The following is a 16303-nucleotide window of genomic DNA, read 5'->3' on the forward strand; positions in this document are numbered from 1 at the left end:
TCAAACTAGTTTCAGCTCAGTGAGAGAATTACAAACTGCTCCAACATTGTTTTATCTTAAGAGAAGTACGACTTAATGTTTTTTTTTACCCCTTCAAAATATCATATTCAGTTCATTTGAACCCAAAAAAGAAAGCCCAGATAGTATTTCAAATAAACAGTGCCGACCTCTGTAGCTTTTTTTAAAATAAACGAAATACTTGAAAACCAGCAGCAAGAGACATTGAAGACATCCAGGGACACTTGACAGATGATGCGTGGGAAGTGCTCTTCATACACAAATCAGAGAGCTCATGGTGTCAAAAATATGGAAGACAAATTGCTGTCTTTTTTTGTTGCCACCTTTATTAATTAGTTTGACTCTATTAAAATCAGTCCAACTTCAACATGGGACATGAGACAAGGGAATTATAGAGGAGGTAGTAACAATACAATGTTTGTGGGACACACTGTGATCGTCTAAAAACTATGCTTGGAATTTGTACAGGTAGTGATGAGTGAGAATTCTATACAGCAGGACCATAGTAGAGCTCATTATAACCTTTTAACATAGACAGTTATCAGTAGAGCCACAGTTCCAAATTATACACTGGCAGAGTTATGAAACCAAAACAAACATACAATAAATATTTAGTATCAAAAAAACGCTGTTGATCCCCTTTTTAAGTAGCTTAAAAACTCAGGCTATATCCCACACATATCAATCTGAGGAAACATACTTTACTGATCAAATACTTTGCTACAAACAAAACCAGTGATACATGCTATGAGCAAAGAATCACTTCAACCATCAAAAGAAACACTGATAAAAAAACATATTAACACTTTGTTTTGAAAATTCTAGCCTTGGACTAAGACGTTCTTCATTTAATGCTGTGAATACTGATCAGATCTGCAACAAAATACTAGTGAGACATTAGCCAGACTTTTTTTTTCATTGTAATTTAGGGAAGAAATACAACCAGAATTTAAATGAAATGACAGTGTGGTTACGGCTACATTAATTATGTAGTCATACGCCTGTAAGGGCTTCAACTTGTTTATAATTTTTAATAAAACTTTAAAAAAAAAAGTGTAAATTAAAAGGTTCACTTGTCATAACAGTGAGAACTGTCATAAGAGCTATGTAGTAATTACAATGTCTCTTTATCATATGGGGCATAATTTGATAGGACTGGGTATCATTACTGGAGTGCAGGTACCAATGCCAAAACCTAACTGTTTCAATTCCTTTTTAAAAAACATTTTTCATTGAAAGTTCTCGGAATATGTAGCACACAGCCGAGGGGATCCAGTAGTAGTGAAATGTATTCTCCATCACTAACTGTTCCTTTTGTCTATTCGTTTAGTAGTCACTCGCTATGCTAAAAAGTAGAAGTCATTTGTAGATTTTCATCTTTCATGTCAGATAAGTTAGCATCTGGAGAATATTTTTTGGACCGTATTTCTGTAGCAGGAGAAGTAACACAAAAATCCTGCAGGTGTTATTTCGATAAAGAGACAGTTTTGTCACTTCAGAACTTCCGTAGATCTTCGCGACTGCTCCACCAAGTGGCGAACAGGGTACATACAGCAAGCACTGAACTTTAAAACAAGCAGATCCTCACGTTCCTTGTACACAACTATTTCACAATCCTACATGACGGGTGGGTGTTGTAGAGATGGAGTGTTATTTCCACGGTGAAAAATAACCATTTAATATCAAAAAAAGATGTATCAAAACTCTCTACATGTAGCTATCAAAACGATCGGCATGTAGTGTTTGTTTGGCCATCCATTCCCTCAAACAGTGGTCTTTTTTTTTTTCTTTTTTTTATACAGTAGTCGCACACAGTGTTATTTACAGAGCGTGTCACATATTAGTGCCTTGAAAATAAAGGTGCTGGTTGGAGTGCACATGGTGGTGCAGGTGAGCGGTGCAAGTCCTCTGAGCCACGTGTCCACGGAGGAGCATTCAGAGACCCCAGGCTGACCAAACAACAAAAAAAGACAAAATCTAATTAACATTTTTAACCAATTTAAATGTTAAAGCCTCTGGATACCTGGTCTAACATAGTTTAAAAAATGCCCATCTCGTCTTTACTGAATTTTCCTGTAAGAGTTGATCAAACTTAAATGACAATATCTTAAATTTGGATTTCTAAATATGCCTAACTCTTTTTTCAGATGTGTACTATTATGCAGCTAACTCCCCAAATGACATAGTCAAAAGGATGTTGTGGATTTGGGTTTACAGGGGCTTTTACACTGAATTTAATTCATGCAGCAAAAAATAAACATTTCATCGGAAGAAAAGTGTTACCTGTTAAGAGTGGGAATACTGCTTCAGCATTAGGTAAAGAAACTGCAAAAGAGGATATTAGAAAGCCAATAAATCATGTGCTTATTGTAGAGGCAATAATGTCAAAATAAAAGTTGGAAGAGACAACAGGAAGAAAGCAGACAAGTTATAGGTTAGGTTGGGTGTGTTTGGGAAACCATTTTCTGCCAAGGATCAGTTAGTCTTAACTAAATGCTGGAGAGGGAAAACTATGGATTAAGGGGTTGTGCCAGAGAAAAGAAGGAAAGAGAAAAGACTTCTCCAGTTGGACAAAGTCACAGTGAGCAGATGGTGGAAGAAAGGACGGATTGTTGTCCAGGTCACATGACTGACTCCACAGCTCATTAATGCAAAACAGCCAAACTCTCTAGCTCAGCAGATACATGTGGGAAGGCCATTGAAATGCAGTCACACTGGATACATATTTTTTAAATGTAGCTTTTAAAGGACAAGTAAGTGATATTTTTGTGTTAATATACGTGTTAAATCACTCTATATACATACAGTAATCACTTTAACAGTCTGCACAGTTAATAACACAGGTCTCCGAGTCCTTCAGCTTTGCAGTAATTGCCAGATACAATTTCGATTATCCCACTCGTTTTTATCCAATAAGGCGACGGAGCGCTTTAAAGAGACAGGTCTATGTGCCCGTGAACGATAACTCAATTCAAATTATAATATCTTTTTGTCCAAAGAATATGGTCTTATTGTTTTCAACATGTGTTGTTTTTCCTGTTGAACAGGCCAGTGAAGGGTTAATGTAATGTGTTAATCAATATGCTATTAGCTAGATAGAGAAAGGCAGTTGGATATGATAGAACGGGAATTGTTAATACAATTCTGATGATTTTATTGGTTGAACTTTTTTAGTCAGGAGAAGCACGAGGCCACTATTTAAGTGGGAATTATCAATAATTGGCGGATGTATTGAACTGACATAAAAACTCCAGTGGCACTGACTCCATTGGTACACTTTCGCTCCCATAGGACACAGTTAGGGGAGAGTAAATACGAAAACAGTACCAGGTTTACAAACAGACCCTAAATGGAAAAACAACAACACAACACCAAGCAGAGCTCATCCTCCCAATCACAACTATGCTCACGACAAAACACACAACAACCAAATGGATCCATCACACCCACCGGCTACAAACACACATACGGCATATGCGTGTGTGAATGTTTCTCATGCGTAGTAGTAAGCCGATGCTTTCTTGCTGGATTGGAGTGGGGGTCGACGCATGGAGAGAGGGGGGGGCACCCTGATGAAGCATGGAGGAGGAAGAATGACGGGTGAGGTGAGTTTCTGGCATCATGATGGTCCAAGCTCAGTAACTTTTCAGCTTGTAAGGGAACTACTGCTGGTAACAATCAAACGGTCAAAGTTGCGCACTTTAATGTAAAGGTGGAGTCAGCGATTCTGGAGCATGCTTGTTGTTCATTTTTGCTGCTAAGGACAAAATCTTACTATCAGGGTTGTTCTTTCTTTGTAACGTTCCTTACACCTTTGCATCTTACTTTGACTGAATGAAACTGTTACGGTGAATAACAGGTAGTTCTGTCTGTATGAGTGTAAATGAGAAACAGTAAAAGTAAAGGAGCATTCTCTCACCAGCTCGCCTGCACAGCTTCGATGTCACTCACTAAATTTTGGGCCAAACAAATGCCAAAGATCTGTGGATGAAATACAAAATGATCACAAAAAAAGCCAGCATAAGATGTCTTCAATAAGGAAATAAATAGTGATGCTTTTGTTTCAGATTGTTTCGGGGAGATGTGAAGGTAGAGGGTGTGAATGGAGGTGAGCTGACCTGCAGTAGTGCGACTCCTATAAAGATCCCGGCCACTAAGGTGAGGTTGTCCTGAAGCCACTTCTCAAACTGGGGCACGCAGCCTTTCGTATTGATGTAGTCCTTCTGCTCGGAGTCCTGTGGGGAACAAACATGTCTTTGAATTTCAGTTCTTTCTTCTGTTGCTAGTCAATGTGTTACATTTTTGGAAACTTAAGTCTATAATGTGAAAGCAAGCATGTGTGTTTAAGTAGAGTTGCAATTTATATCTGATATATAAGTGAATATCTCATCGAATCATGTCTTCCATAGCAGCCTGTAAGTAAAATAACTCGCACTTATTCACTTACTTAATGTAAAACATGACATATAATGGTGAGTGAGTGAAGCAGGTGTGTGCGTTACTTACTGGTTTAGCTCGAATGTCGTATCCGCACTGGGTGTTTATTACATCTTCCTAGAGACGAGAAGAATACACTTTCACCTATCTAACCTATTTAAAAGCAGCATTATGAAAGGAGCAACGTTTTGTGTAAAACTGAATAAGAACGAACCCAAGCAGCAGTCTACAGCCAAGTCAACTTTGGCTTCAAATTAAAAGTGAACTAGCACAAAACACAACGTACAGCAGAGACTTATGTGAATATATTTGACAATAAGGTATTGGAGAGATTTTGACCAGATGGTGGCGCTAGACAAACAACAATAAAATGCTGACTCACAACTCGAAGTGCTACACAAATGTACATCATTAAGATTTTACTGTCTATTAACAAAGGGCCTTTTTGACAGTTTTTACCACTCTCTATTCTTCCCCAAGGCTATTTCAATGAGCCTTGAGAGGAACAGTTTCAGGCTGAACACTTTAAACACCTCACGGAGCTGAAGTATTAAATACACATAAGAATATTCCACTAATTCAAACGGGTGTAAGCCGGTTCAAACGTGTACCGCTGGGTCCTTGGTGCAGCAGGAGAAGGGGACGCCACACTTCTCCCTGCTGGGATTCCCGTCGGTGCAGTTGAAATAGATGTTCAGGTTCCAATCGTCTGCTCCGAATGCACCGCAGCACTCCCACTAAAGCCAGGCAGACACAGGCACAATATGTTAAACAGGGCTCCACGGTAACGGTTGCCATAGGGCTGCCCCCCCCCCTCCCGACTCAGTATTTTGTCAGTCGAATCAGGTTTTTGCTATGTGTTCCTCCTTTTTTTTCCCACACTAAACTCCTCTATCAGCCTACATGAGTTTACAGTTTTACATAGTTTATTAAAGTTTCTTTTAAATGTAATACAAATTTATTTTCTGACCCATTTGCATTAGTAAGCTAACATAACTAAAAGTGGCAACCATATTTTCAGTTTTGGCAATTGGGATGACAACCACTTTTGAAAGTTAGTGTTAAGCACCCTGTAAAAGTTCCAATTGTAATTGTTAGACTATACATCCCAAAAATAATAAAATACCCTTTTATTTTTTTTACAGAGGACAGATTCAGACCTAAATAGAATTGAATTCATCCCACATGGACTGGGTTGTCCTGATAATCTTAATTGCTCCCCTTACTAAGGATGTATTCAGACCAGCATGTGGCCTTTGAGCAGGTTTACCTCAGTGGAAATAGAGGTAGAGCCTCTATCTGTTGATGGCCTCACACATTTAATCTGTGATCTTTGCCTGTAAGTACTATTGCAGCCTGTAGAGGTAGCTTAATATGTATTGAATACGAATTGTTATATTTTACATGTATATAAACTTATACTGGCCACATTTTTCACAGTACACATCATGCTGCGATTACGGTTACAAACTGGAATACTGAATTTACTTCTGTGGTCTGTGAAATTAAAATAACCTCCCTTTTTTGAAAGCACGGCATGATTGAAATCTCTGGAAAAAACCTGTTAAGTCGATTTTGTGTAAATATGTGTTTTTTTTGTCATACTATTGTTTCCATGGTGTAGAATAAACCTTTGTCCCGAACCTTAAATTAACCATGTTCTTAACGCTTCCATGTTTTTTTTCACTCACATATTCCTGAGTGAAATCGATGAGGTTCTGTAAGTCGATGTCGTCGCGGTACGCCCGGATGTTGTTGTTGATGAACAGGTTGAGCTGATCTTTGATCCAGTCCTTAAAGACAAACGCCAGCACGCCTGTAGTCAACTCCAGGAAGAAGATGATTCCCAGGAACACAGAGAACTGGAGCAGGGAGACAGAGAATCAAAAATGGAGGCACGAGACAGGAACATTTCTGTACTTGCAGGTACACTTTCTAAGTCTGTTCCCTCAAGAGTACAATATATATTTTTTTTTAAGAGGACACAGTAGGTTGCCTTTTGACTAATTTCAGGGTACAACATGAAAGAGAGAACACATTTGAACCATTTCAATGCCAAGGGTATGTGCAACATTGAAAACATTTTCGTTCTATCATCTCTTATAATTTGTAGTATTGTCAGTTTTATTAAGCTATTTACAGCGACAAGAAAAAAAATAACTATAAAAAAATATATCTTTATTATTTTGTTTACTATTTTTAACCTCTATATTCTTTTTATCATAATTTCAAAGCCTGCATTTGGGCTAATTAGTCTCAGCACAATGTGAAACACGAGACATAAAATGTACCTGAACGGAAGAGTACACAATTTTTAGTGTGTTTGATGTGTGTATATATACAGTATGTCACAAAAGTGAGTACACCCCTCACATTTCTGCACATATTTTATTATATCTTTTCATGGGACAACACTGAAGAAATGACACTTTGATATAATGTAAAGTAGTCAGTTTACAGCTTGTATAAGAGTGTAAATGTACTGTCCCATCAAAATAACTCGACACACAGACATTAATGTCTAAACTGAAGGCAACAAAAGTGAGTACACCCCTAAGTGAAAATGTCCAAATTGGGCCCAATTTGGACATTTTCACCTCTCCAGTGTCATGTGACTCGTTAGTGTTACAAGGTCTCAGGTGGGAGTGGGGAGCAGGTGTGTTAAATTTGGCGTTATTGCTCTCACTCTCTCATACTGGTCACTGGAAGTTCAACATGGCACCTCATGGCAAAGAACTCTCTGAGGATCTGAAAAAAAGAATTGTTGCTCTAAATAAAGATGGCCTAGGCTATAAGAAGATTGCCAACACTCTGAAACTGAGCTGCAGCACGGTGGCCAAAACCATACAGCGCTTTAAAAGGACAGGTTCCACTCAGAACATCCCTCGCCACGGTCGACCAAAGAAGTTGAGTGCACGTGATCAGCGTCATATCCAGAGGATGGCTTTGGAAAATAGACGCAAGAGTGCTGCCAGCATTGCTGCAGGGCTTGAAGGGGTGGGGGGTCAACCTGTCAGTGCTCAGACCATACGCCGCACTCTGCATCAAATTGGTCTGCATGGCTGTCATCCCAGAAAGAAGCCTCTTCTAAAGATGATGCACAAGAAAACCCGCAAACAGTTTGCAGAAGACAAGCAGACTAAGGACATGTATTACTGGAACCATGTCCTGTGGTCTGATGAGACCAAGATAAACTTATTTGGTTCAGATGGTGTTAAGCGTGTGTGGCGGCGACCAGGTGAGGAGTACAAAGACAAGTGTGTCTTGCCTACAGTCAAGCATGGTGGTGGGAGTGTCATGGTCTGGGGCTGCATGAGTGCTGCCGGCACTGGGGAGCTACACTTCATTGAGGGAACCATGAATGCCAACATGTATTGTGACATACTGAAGCAGAGCATGATCCCTTCCCTTCGTAAACTGGGTCGCAGGGCAGTATTCCAACATGATAACGACCCCAAGCACACCTCAAAGATGACCACTGCCTTGCTAAAGAAGCTGAGGGTAAAGGTTATGGACTGGCCAAGCATGTCTCCAGACCTAAACCCCATTGAGCATCTTTGGGGCATCCTCAAACGGAAGGTGGAGGAGCGCAAGGTCTCTAATATCCAACAGCTCCGTGATGTCGTCATAAATGAGTGGAAGAGGGTTCCAGTGGCAACCTGTGAAGTTCTGGTGAACTCCATGCCCAAGAGGGTTAAGGCAGTGCTGGAAAATAATGGTGGCCACACAAAATATTGACACTTTGGGCCCAATTTGGACATTTTCACTCAGGGGTGTACTCACTTTTGTTGCCTTAAGTTTAGACATTAATGGCTGTGTGTCGAGTTATTTTGAGGGGACAGTAAATTTACACTGTTATACAAGCTGTAAATAGACTTATTTACATTGTATCAAAGTGTCATTTCTTAAGTTTTGTCCAATGAAAAGATATAATAAAATATGTGCAGAAATGTGAGGGGTGTACTCACTTTTGTGACATACTGTATATGTATTTTGATCACTCATCACTACAGCTTGAAAGTTGAAAATCGAACTTACAAACTTGAGTAGAAAGGTGTTCTCCCGCAGCGCTCCGATGCATCCGGCAAAGCCCAGAATGAACATGACCCCGCCCACCACCATGAAGAGCCAGACCGGGTCCAGACCCCCCAGGTCTGTGATGGACGAGATGTTGGACAGAACGCCCTGGAGGGAAGACACAACAACACACAGTCAGTCTGAGGCAGCTGCCTGTCTTTAAGGTCACAGTGACTTTGCATACGGTAGAAGATATATAGTTGAATACAGAGAGGGCAAAAAGGCTGCAGCAACCATAAATAATACAACAACAAAAAAGAGAAGAGAGGTGCAGTTAGTTTATAGCTCTCTGCTGGTAAGGCACTTTTACACCCCTTTTCAACAGACAGGAACCATGTTTTAAAACTGGGCTACTGCTATTGCGAAATAGTTGGTTCAACTTGCAAACTTATTAATAAACCGGTTCGCTCGTCCACAAACGCTAGAGAGCGCCATGACATCACTGTATACGTCTCAATTAACGCTCACTTTAAGCAGGACAACCAAAAGCAGCGGCCAATACAATGTATTTTTACTTATTTCATTTAGTTTATTTATTTTTACATGTTGCTTCTTGCTTTGCTTTGTGAGTCTCCATACGTATATAGGCTTCTCATCTCTTGTTGCCCCGCAAATTTCTGCTGCAAGTGCAATCGCTACTGATGGCGATTGTGTATCGTCCCCCCAAGCTGCCTCGGTGGAAAAGGGGGTATTAAAGCCACCCCTTTCACATTACACATAGTCATCACATCCAGTGTTTATAAAAAGATTATTGGAACTTAATTTGGAATAGGTACCGGTAATTAGGTAGGTAATTTAATTAAAAAAAGACCTTATTGATCAAAATTAAATTAAAACAAGAAAATATTCAGCCATAAAATTGCATTTTGGAATACTGCATTTGTATTTCCCATATGATGATTATTAATAACTCATAAGAGTCTCTCCACTCACCTTCTCACTCCATGCCCACAGTCCAACTGCAACCAAGGCCATGCCCAGCAGCTGCACAACACCACAGGCATGTTAAATAATTGGAAAGACATGTTGATGCAAAATGACATGATGCCTCTGGCTGTTTTTGTTGGATAAAAACACATTTCCTTTGAGAACACTGTGGCACCGCTGATATGGGATCAGCAGAGATTGTCTGCTCTGCTCTGACGTCAGCCTTTGGTATCTCTCTATATTACTAATGAGGCAGCGAAAAGGAAGTTGTGTGTGTGTGTGCGCATTTGTAAAGATTATGTGAGGCCAATTCCCCTCTCTCTGTCTGTGTCATTAGCTGTTATTGTTGTCATATTCATGTGTCAGAATCCTACCCATTTTTTAAAATGATCCAATATGTTTCTTAATTTATATTGTACATATTTCTGTAATGACACTACATTACATTAACACTACATTAACACCCAATGGAAAACTACCAAATCTAAAGGGAACAGATGCAAGCAAAACTCTGATCAACTGGATAAGTGGGACAATGGGGAATTTATTTTCATAATTTTTTTTATGTTGAAATTTGTATGACATCACTCTTTACAACATGTATGTCTATAGGCTAGCCTACTTTGTTGTCTGACCATGCTGCCTTTGCTATATAGTTCATGTCGGCTAGATATTTGACGGAACATATTGCTGCTCTTTTATCACTGTCACTGTGATTGCAGTGCACATTACATTATTTCAGTCTTTCTTTATTATTTCTACCTTATAATAGGCTATTAGGCTACTTGTCTTTCTATCAAAAGGCTTCCTGTTGACTAGTGTTGTTTACTAGCATGCATGCTAAAACATAAAAAGAATACATCTGGTTCGTCCAATGTAATTGTGCCGTCCATGTCAATTACATTCTAAACTAACAAACTAGGCCTACTGTGAGGAGAGAGTTTAAGCTCTGTGATGAAATGGATTACACCTTGCATATATTGCATGAAGGTCTCAGGTGAATGGTAAGCCTGCTGCAGCTCACAGTGCTGCCTACCCACTCACTACAAAAAGCCGATTAGCACTGCACTGTCCCCCGACCAGTAGCTACTGTATCCGGCATAACAGGACGCATACAACGCGGAAATAACGAATAAATCTGACCCTGAATATGAACTTGAAAGATAACGGTACCGTTATGATGATTGGGGCCTTCCTCATCCCCATTGGCCAGCAGTGGACGCGACAATAATAACCGAACTACACTTGAAAGAGGCGCAGTCAGAAAAATAAATAAATAATGCATTTCTTACCCAAAACAGGATGTTGAATCCAAAAATGAAGTATTTGATGCAGCAGCTGACCTCGTTGCCTTTGTATTGATTCCCCGTCATGTTTGAGCATCATAGGCGGCGCGGAGGCTCAGCGAGAGAGATGGAGGGAGAGAAGAAGGAAAAAAAAAAAAAACACGGCCTGCTTCACAGGCTTTGTGTGCGGGAGGGAACAGGTTCAGCGCCCCGAGGATGCATTTCACTTTGTCCTCCTTCAAAGTGTGCTCGCTCAGTAGCCGCTTTAGCTCCAGACCCGCACCAGGGGCATGATGGGAGGAATAGTGGACGCGTTAACTGAAACGCCCAAAAACGAAAAATAGTTTAAAGGGACGTGAATCCGAAAGCAGCAAAACCGCAGGATGAAAACGGTCCCTCTGTGCTCGGCGCCCACAGGAGGCGGTATCGCTGCTGCGGGTGGTCGTCAGTGATTGGCTGTAAAAAGATTTGAAGGACGGACACTGAAACCAATCATAGCAGAGGAAGTGTGGGGAACTTCCTGTGTCTTAAATTGTGTACAAAATGATAATACAGATACTGATACTTATATTATTTTAACAATAATAATAATTGGCTATTAATAATTAGCATGTACCTTCGTTATAACAATAAGTATAGTTAATATTATCTTTTTGTTTTACGTATATACAAGCTGTCAAACTGTTCAATTTAGTCTAAAAACAAATCTCTCAGCCCTAAAAATAAAATAATAATAATCAAGCTACACATTTTAAATTCCTCTTTAACTGGTTATAAAAACCCTGAAATTCCAGAAATATTAGATGACCAACCGATAAAAACATTTTAACATTGTAACAGTTGTAATAGTTTTATTAGACCCTTTACAACAATGTAAATCTGCTGGTTAGTTTGTTTGATCATTTACATTTCTTAATTTTGGTCACCAGCTTTTACTCTGAAGGTTTTCACAGGAAATACAAGAATGCCTTTACAGTAGCCTAATCATTCTCCAGCTCTAGTATATTTATACAGCTGTTACCAATACTGATGTCATTGTGATGAATTAATCGGTACTAATTGATAGATAATGATATCAGGAGAACTTCAACAGCACTAAAATGTTCCAGTGGCAACTTTAAAAATAAAAGATGGTAATAAAATTGACCTTCTGGTTCAGAATATCGACAGTAGCCTACATCAATTAATAGTGTAACTATACTGTATAAGTAAAGGCTATATTATTGGAAGGAAGGGCACACTGAACACTAATGCAAATTCCCCTCACAAGTTTCTAGAGCCGGTACAAATGTCAACAAAAAATGAAACAAGGTTTTTTTTTGATGATTATATTATGTCCTTACAAATTTGACAATTTGTGCAAAACAATGCACATGATATAAACCACATTGAAGGCTGATTAATAGATAATCGTTAAGATACTGTATGTTTTAAAGGTGGGGTAGGTGAGAACATCTCAAACAAATAATGATCTGGTGTTCATACACAGCATAGGCTCTGTAAACGCATATGTAAACAAAGGGGATTGTACTGACCCACCATACATAGCAACATGCCCATTTACAGAGCCTTGGCTGTGTATAAACCCTGGATTTTCTTGTCAGCACACTTGCAGAACGGACAGTTATGGGATCATAGGATCATTCACTGATTTTGACAAAAAAAAATATTTTGACAAAAAGGATTCTCCAGAATCGCTGACACCTTTAACAACACTTAAGGTGATCCCATTGCTCTTTCCTAGATGTGGAGGGGGTGTGCCTGGTAAAACACCAGTAAGGGTTCACTCAGAGAGCCTCGGTCCAGAACATAGAGACTCTGTGTGAGGGCTTGGTGAAGGACCAGGCTCCCGCTCTCGTCCTTGTAGCGCAGCTGAAATCCCAGCACCTCCAGCGGGGGCTTGACGGACAGGACGGCCGACACATCAAACACATCGTATCCAGACGGTGGGCGCTGGTCCAGGGTCAGCAGTCTCTCCTCCAGGCCAGCAGCACTCAGCTCCCCCTCTGTCAGAGCCCCCTGATCTGAGGCCGTCACACTGTGCAGGGTGACGGTCACACTGATGGGACCCGGGTGGAGGCTTTTCCTGAACAGAACCAGCTCGGCGCCCAGCATGGAAGGGTTCAGGCTGCTCACGTTGAACCAGATCCAGCCCGCAGGAGCCTCGCGTGGACCTGGGTGAGCCAGAGAATCAGTTTCATACTATGCAAAATACAGATGTTTGGCTTACTTGTGTAGATGCACTACAATGTCTGACATCTGTTGGTTTCCAAAGTATGAGTGTATGGTAGGAGATCAGCAGACGTTTTAAAGGTGCACGATGCAGTTTCAGGGGAGGGGGATTTGTTTACATTTGCAGAGCCTGCAGTGAGTTCACAAAACATATATCGTCTACATGTAATTCTTAGTGTTAAATCATTATATTATCATAACTCTAAACAAAATTATTTTGAGGCACCTGGAACCAAACATGAGGCTAGAATATGTTTGTAAACAAAACTGTGGGCACCGCTGCTGTAAACAAAAACTGTGAAACAGGAACTTTTACGGTAGCATTTTAACTTCAAACAGTGTTCCACAGATCTAATTTTCCTGTTAGGAAAGTTTGTTTATTCAGTTATGAGAATATAACTGAGAAACATTTTAATTTCTCCGACACACCCAAAGTTACACCTTGCAACTTTAAACTTACTAATGCAGTCTAATCATGATGTTCTGTTTCTGTGTCAGTATCTGTTATAGCCTGTTCTACCGCCCTCCGGCAAAACCTATAGCTATAAAGCAGGTAGATTTCTTGTGTATTAAGTGTGTATTTTATGGAAGGCAAAAGTGGCCATGCTCATCTATCTTTTTGATTCCGTTATCCCGGGATACAAAGATAACCTTTAAAGGTGGTGTCAGCGCGTCTGGAGAATTCTTGTCAAATTTTTTTCTTGTTCAAATCTGTGAATATCTCCTCAATATCCGCTACCTGTCTGTACTGTGTGTTCAATCCAGTGTTAGTACACAGCCTAGGCACTGTAAACGGGCATGTTGCTTACTACGGTGCCCCCCTTTGTTTACATTCCCTTTGTTTACCTACCAGTTTACAGAGCCTAGGCTGTGTATTAACAATGGATTTTTTTTTCAGCGCACACACAGTGCTTACAGGAGAGGGTCTATTCTCTGATTTTGTCGAAAAGTGATGTCAACACGCATTCTCCAGAATGACTCACTCCACCTTTAAAACATGATCGTAATTGATTTCAGATCCTTACCGACAACACTCCGAAAACTCTGCACCAGGGTCCCATCTGAGCTCCCTAGATCTTGAGCCTCCAGTGTGTCCAGACGTAGGTAGATCCTCCTCATGTATGGATGGGGCTTAGCCTGGTGGCTGGCTGACACTTTATTGATATGCAGCATCTCCAGAATGGCTTTGTTCAGCTCGTGGTCGTCCTCTGCATCTCTGCGGTGGTCCGTCTGCAAAAGGCCTGTGACCGAGCATAGCAAGAAGAAGACCAAGGTTACATCAAAAATCCCCATAAAGACCATTCTCAGATGAAAAATGTTTCCCAATATGGCTGATAAGATTCTGGTTCTTCACTTGTTTGTCTGTCAAAGCTCTTGCTAGAACTTCCACCTGGCAAGCTATTGGGCTAGAGTAACAGTCCGTGCTCTAATAGGTATGTAGGAACCACATGGGGCTGTCAGGAATTAGTGAAGCAAGTCCCCATTTTGAAGCTAAGGAATGTAGCTTCCCTTTGGACAAACACTGTACCGTGGAACTGTAATGAACTAGCAAGCACTGACTGGAAAGCGTCCACTGTGACTGGAAGCAAGCAGTATGACTGTGGCCATAGTGATGTAACGTCAATGTGATGTGCGACAAAGAGTGTTTTTCTCCATCTTGGAGAAATAACGAACAAGCACTCCCTGCTACTGAGACATATTTTAGGAACATTTGACTTGTAAGGTCTTGAGATTGAGTTGTATTTCTATCAAATCAGTTATATTTAACATCTTATTATCTATGTGTCATATACACTGACTTTTTTAATTCTATTTTTAGTGAATAATATATATATATGTTTTTCAACATTTTACCTCAAACATTTAGACTTTGTATTTTGAATCTTAAAAGTGTGTCCCCAGTGCCCCATTGTAATCTGTAGAGAACATGTCTACCTTATACAAAGCCATACATACAGTAGACTTTGTGTTTATTTCCGATGCAGTGGTTTGAATGATAAATAGTTTTTTATGGATGTACTTCGTTAACACAGATTTAACTGGTATCATTAATGATGGCTTGTTTTTCATTTCAGAACCCCAAGCTCCTGCTTTTGTGCACTTCAACTTACAGGGTCTCATCAAAGTCTCCCTGCTTTGACATGATGGTAAGCTGATAGACAGGCTGTGTTAAAGGATCTTTTCAATACCTGTAATTTCAGTGAGTATATGTTTTTAATATTTCAGTGTAATTTGAATATTGTGATTTGACTGGTCCACTCCGACTACGCTTGGGACAGATGTGAGTTCTTGTATATAAACACACTAAAACACTTCTGGTCTGATGGGGTGCTATAATTTAAATGGCAGTGTTTCAGCTACTGTACCACCAGTTGTGATGAAACTTTCATTGCAGATTGTAGATGAGGGTTCGCATATTTACAGTGATTCACTAATGTGTGTGGGATTTTCTCTGGCTAAGACTGACCCCTACTGGCTCCTTACAAAACTTCAGTCTTGGTGTAGCATTGTTATTGTGATATTTAAAAATAATTTGTCACATTTTACCCGCAATTCACTTAACTTTTTTTCTATATAAAGTGTTGTTTTGTTTTGTTTTATAATGTAATACTTTCTTGCCAGGTTGTAATGGATTGTCCAATTGAATAATAAGGGATACTATGTTGGAGAAAACTAGGACTGACACTGAAATAAAAAAATAGCATTTTAAAGAAAAAGCACAAAAGAAAAATGGGAGCTAGCTTTATTATTATTAGCATTATTAAGGTAGCATATGACAGTAAATAAACAGTGCTGTCTTCATGAAAATGAAGCATTGGCACTTTTTTTTTTTACTCATAGATCTAGACCAGCTCTCAAATGTTAGGAGCTGATGTAGTGTTATTCCAATCCCCACAGGCCAGGGCTGAACTGACATTATGTTCACCAATTCACACTTGCATATCATTTCTTCTTCAACTCAAGGACATAGTTTCCCCTGAGGACTAGGGGAACTTGTGTCCTTGACTTTGCATTCTTTGGCTCAATGCTTTCTATGACGTCACATTTTCATCCCACCTTCAAGAGAACAGCTGTTTTGTGTCCATTCTTGGATGCACCTTAACCTCTACTTTTTTTCCCCCTCTCTTCCTAGTTTGCCTGTTAGTTTGTTTGTATATCTGTGTGCATGCTGTGCCTGGCTCTTCTGTGGTTGTGTGTGGCCTGTCCTCTCTCCATGGTGCAGGGTCTTTGGCGACTCCTACAGTTTTACAGCGTCCTCCTTATACTGTGATATTTGTTTTTCTGTTCTGTACACGTGACACCTATTTCCTGCGTGTCCATCCTGG

The 16303-nt window shown here is 40.0% G+C and overlaps 2 protein-coding genes across 4 annotated transcripts; both read right to left on the reverse strand.

Annotated features, from left to right (window-relative positions):
* Positions 1-359: 359 nt before the first annotated feature.
* tspan5a (tetraspanin 5a) lies at positions 360-11142 on the reverse strand. 3 transcript variants are annotated; one of them, XM_080051586.1, is made up of 10 exons: positions 10752-11142; positions 9466-9516; positions 8494-8640; positions 6147-6317; positions 5067-5192; positions 4525-4572; positions 4137-4253; positions 3938-3999; positions 2302-2343; positions 1856-1967 (listed from the first exon to the last, which is right to left on the reverse strand). In XM_080051586.1, the coding sequence occupies exons 1-9, from the start codon at positions 10830-10832 to the stop codon at positions 2331-2333; spliced, it is 816 nt and encodes a 271-aa protein (XP_079907712.1). In that variant the 5' UTR covers positions 10833-11142; the 3' UTR covers positions 1856-1967; positions 2302-2330. The 3 variants fall into 3 exon arrangements, with proteins under 3 accessions (XP_079907710.1, XP_079907712.1, XP_079907711.1); XM_080051585.1 differs by lacking the exon at positions 2302-2343 and adding an exon at positions 3469-3587 and having other exon boundaries at positions 1911-1967; XM_080051584.1 differs by lacking the exon at positions 2302-2343 and having other exon boundaries at positions 360-1967.
* A 1343-nt stretch (positions 11143-12485) lies between these two features.
* Positions 12486-14279, reverse strand: LOC307269484 (uncharacterized protein; the record flags this gene model as incomplete). The annotated part of the gene is made up of 2 exons (XM_080052460.1): positions 12486-12919; positions 14003-14279. 2 exons carry the CDS (start codon positions 14277-14279, stop codon positions 12486-12488), a joined length of 711 nt encoding a protein of 236 aa, XP_079908586.1.
* Positions 14280-16303: the final 2024 nt, after the last annotated feature.

Source organism: Ammodytes marinus (genome assembly GCF_949987685.1).
Source record: "Ammodytes marinus genome assembly, chromosome: 23".
Classification (NCBI taxonomy): Eukaryota; Metazoa; Chordata; class Actinopteri; order Uranoscopiformes; family Ammodytidae; genus Ammodytes; species Ammodytes marinus.

Bases quoted from the DNA above. Each gene is read 5' to 3' on its own strand.
- tspan5a (XM_080051584.1), bottom strand. From the start codon at position 10,832: ATGACGGGGAATCAATACAAAGGCAACGAGGTCAGCTGCTGCATCAAA. The intron at 9,517-10,751 runs GTAAGAAATGCA...GGTGTTGTGCAG, and splicing joins GATTCAACATCCTGTTTTGG to CTGCTGGGCATGGCCTTGGT. The intron at 5,193-6,146 runs GTGAGTGAAAAA...GCCTGGCTTTAG, and splicing joins TCGATTTCACTCAGGAATAT to TGGGAGTGCTGCGGTGCATT.